A 3451-nucleotide genomic window follows, 5' to 3' on the forward strand; every position below is an offset into this window, starting at 1 on the left:
TATAAGCCGCATTGAGCAAAATTAAAACCACAAAAGTGGGGTAAGAACTATGGTAGGTGCTCTTGACACAGCTTTGGTGAGCGATACAAAATGGCAACAGGAAAGCAATAAGCTCGTTATCTGACAAATGAAATGTTAAAAAGGCAAAAGTGGTTGTGTATTAACTGAATCGGGGTTTTGTAGTAGGTTACTTATGGTAGTAACAAAAAAACCTCAATGTTACAATGTATCAGCAAAATGGAAGCGAAGAATTTGGAGTAAAACAGATTCAGGTCTTGGTTTCATCGAACCAGCGGGAAATATCAAGGAGGCAGGATCCAGTTTCGATTCTTGGTCCGAGATGCTCCCAAAAAAATAAATTGTTTAATAAAGATCGCCGCTTGGGCGGCAATGGTAGATTTCTGAACGTATTTCGTTCATGAAAAAAAACGCTTCTTTTCTCTATACGAGTGGCAGTAGAAGAGCTACGATAACACCGTGCAACAGTCAATTTTACACACTAAAAAATCAATATATTCACAAAACTGCTAAATATAGTAAAACTGCGTTTTTATTTTTTCTCTCTGACGTCAAATTTTTTTTTTTTTTAAAGGACTTTGAAATTTCTAGAATATGTTTGAATAAAATAAATATTCAAAAGATGTGGTGCATTGTAAAAAAACAATATGGGTATCAATTAAAAGGAAAAATTCTGTAGAATAGAAAAAAAGTTAATTTTTGGGTGCAACAGGACAAATAAGCAAAGAAAATGTTCTTTTAAAATTTTATCCTTGAATATCTATTACCTGGAAAATATCTACATATATCCAATATCTATTTTTGAAAACAAAATATATGTCAAGGACTAATATGTTAACTACTACATTCTCGAATTTCGTCTTCCTAACTTTATTAGGTTCAGATAAAAAAAAATTACACTTCTCTTTATAAGATAATGATAGTTATAATATACATAAATGAAGATACTGGAGTCATTATTATGGAACCATAGAAAGAACAAACTGACCGTATGATATACCTACGGTTTAAATACTCTAAATGTTTTGTATATAAGGGCGTAGCCAGCCTTTCATCTAGGGGGCAAGAGTTTATAAGGAGGGAAAAAATGTTTTTAATTATATATTTTTTTTTGTCGTTTCTTAGCTTTAAAATGACGTTAAGACGAAGTCTCTACGATCAACAGAACCCGAGATAGAACGATTTGAAGGAGCACATGATTAGTCAGAATCGCGAAAAAATGCAAATTTTGACAGATCATATCTCAAAAGAAAAAAGCGAAAAAAAAAATTCCTCGAACACATGTATAGAACCCATAAAAAAAAATTTGAAGCCAATCGAAAGTGTGACCGATTTTTGGAGCAATTTACTTTTATCACTGATTGCGCAGTAAGCACTTTCGTAGGAAAACGCTATGGAATGTGCATAGAACATTTCTGACAATATCACTGCTTCCTAGGTAAAAGATTCGAAGTTTCGAAGAAGCTCTACCGGATTTCGCAAACTTTTTCAGCGTATTCAATTTGCTTAGAAAATTTTGCTGGTTTTGGAGCCACATACCACACATAAGGTGCTTCGTTTGCTTGGAAGCCAACAGAGTTATCCTTAATTTACTAAACCATTATCAATCGATATTTAGCACTTAATAAATTTAATGAGTATCTATTAAAACTTTGTCGTGCGGATGTAGAATTTTTTTTTTTTTTTTTTTTTTTTANTGAATATGAATAGAACATTTCTGACAATATCACTGCTTCATAGGTAATAATTTCGAAGTTTCGAAAAAGCTCTACCGGATTTCGCAAACTTTTTCAGCGTATTCAATTTGCTTAGAAAATCAACAGAGTTATCCTTAATTTACAAAACCATTATCAATCGATATTTAGCACTTAATAAATTCAATGAGTATTAAAACTTTTGTCATGCAGATGTAGAATTTTTTATTTATTTTTGTTGAATGATTGGCCACTAAAAAATGTCAAAGTCACAAAAGTGCTAAAAATGTGTAATAGCTGTTCATTATTCAGCAAAGTACCTTGGAAAAATATATGAAACCAAAGGAAAGTAATAACATTAGCATAATAATCGAGCAAATCGTGCCAAAAATTTCAAAAACTACATACTATTTATCTACTAAGTAAAACAAGCAGGAACAACGGGCCAACGCCCAAAAGTATGCCAAACAGCAATTAAGTGCAGAATATATTACATACATAAAAATCACACTAAAATTGAGAAAAGCCATAATGCAATTGGATTATGCATTTGTTAGTTATACACTGTGTGTTTGAATGTAAGCGTGTGCTTTTTTTTTGGTGTTTGTGTTGCTGCCCGTTAGCATTGAGCCACATGGGTGGTGCGGCGCGTACCTACCTGATCATTTGATGGTGTCGGTGCTGCTGCAGATTGCATTTGTGACATTGGCAATGCAGTGGCCGTTGCATTTTCAGTTGTGACAATATCGTTGTTAGTTGACATTTTGGCCGGTGCGCGTATTGTTGTTCTTTTTTTTGATAATAAATAATTATTCAATGTAATGTTAGCGGGTGTTTTGTTTTTTGTGCTTTCAAATACTTTCTTTCAACTCGTTTGGTTTCTTTTGTTGTTCTTGTTCGTTGATTCCTTCAGTTTTGTAAAAAAAAACTCTTAGATTGTTTATTTTTTGCAGTTTCACTTATTTTCTGCCGATGCTTTACGTTAGTGCAGCTGTTTTAAATTTCTACTTTTTATGCGTATTTTTTGGTGTATCTTGTTTCGTTGCTGAAAAGTGAAAAATATGCAAAAATTAAAAGCTGAGCAGAGATAATTTTTCTGTTGTTGCACTTTTCGCCAACGCCAAATTGTAGTCAAACCTTTTTTTATAGCTGTTGCATTTTTTTCAATTTTTTTTCCTTAACAAAAAAGTATTATTTTCTGCAAAACTTAATTTTTTTTGTCAATCATTTAGTGAGAGTGAGTCATTCTTTGTTAAACGATATGCTTTCCCTGTTTAACCCAAATTTTTTATATTCAAATTACGAAAATGAAGCCGGCTGCCTCGAATCATATTGAAAAGGGCGGACAGATGCAGATACATACTGGGTACTTTATACATTAGGCCGGGTCGATTTGTGGGGAGGCAAAAAAATCGCTCATTGCTCTGTGAAAATCATATTCTAGGGATCAAAATAAGAAACTTTGCCGAAGGAACCATACCTCTAAAACGAATTCTGATCTCCCCCAATTTGGGTCGAACTTTTGGGTAGGGGCAAATTTTGAAAAATCCCACGACATGCAAATGCATCACAGTGATGCCTTGGTTTTAAAAGGGTTGTAAAAACGCTAATTTCTAATAATTTTTTTAAATTTCTTTTCTATTACTAAGTTAAATTCATTTTTTCATTTACATATNAAATAAAAAAATACAAATAAAGAAAAAACATAGCCATTTAGCTGATTTTTTCATGTAAAGGCC

General features: G+C 32.6%; 1 protein-coding gene across 1 annotated transcript in view; it reads right to left on the reverse strand.

Annotated features, from left to right (window-relative positions):
* LOC108379474 (nuclear transcription factor Y subunit beta-like) overlaps positions 1 to 2752 on the reverse strand; it is a gene marked incomplete at its 3' end in the record, with an annotated part of 6031 nt that extends 3279 nt beyond the window's left edge. Inside the window, exon 1 of the mRNA XM_017635827.1 lies at positions 2371 to 2752. Within this exon, the coding sequence (XP_017491316.1) occupies positions 2371 to 2475 (105 nt within the window). The remainder of the gene's footprint in view (positions 1 to 2370) is intronic.
* Positions 2753 to 3451: the final 699 nt, after the last annotated feature.

Source organism: Rhagoletis zephyria, unplaced genomic scaffold (genome assembly GCF_001687245.7).
Source record: "Rhagoletis zephyria isolate East Lansing unplaced genomic scaffold, Rhagoletis_zephyria_1.1 Rzeph_scaffold_16475, whole genome shotgun sequence".
Lineage (NCBI taxonomy): Eukaryota > Metazoa > Arthropoda > Insecta > Diptera > Tephritidae > Rhagoletis > Rhagoletis zephyria.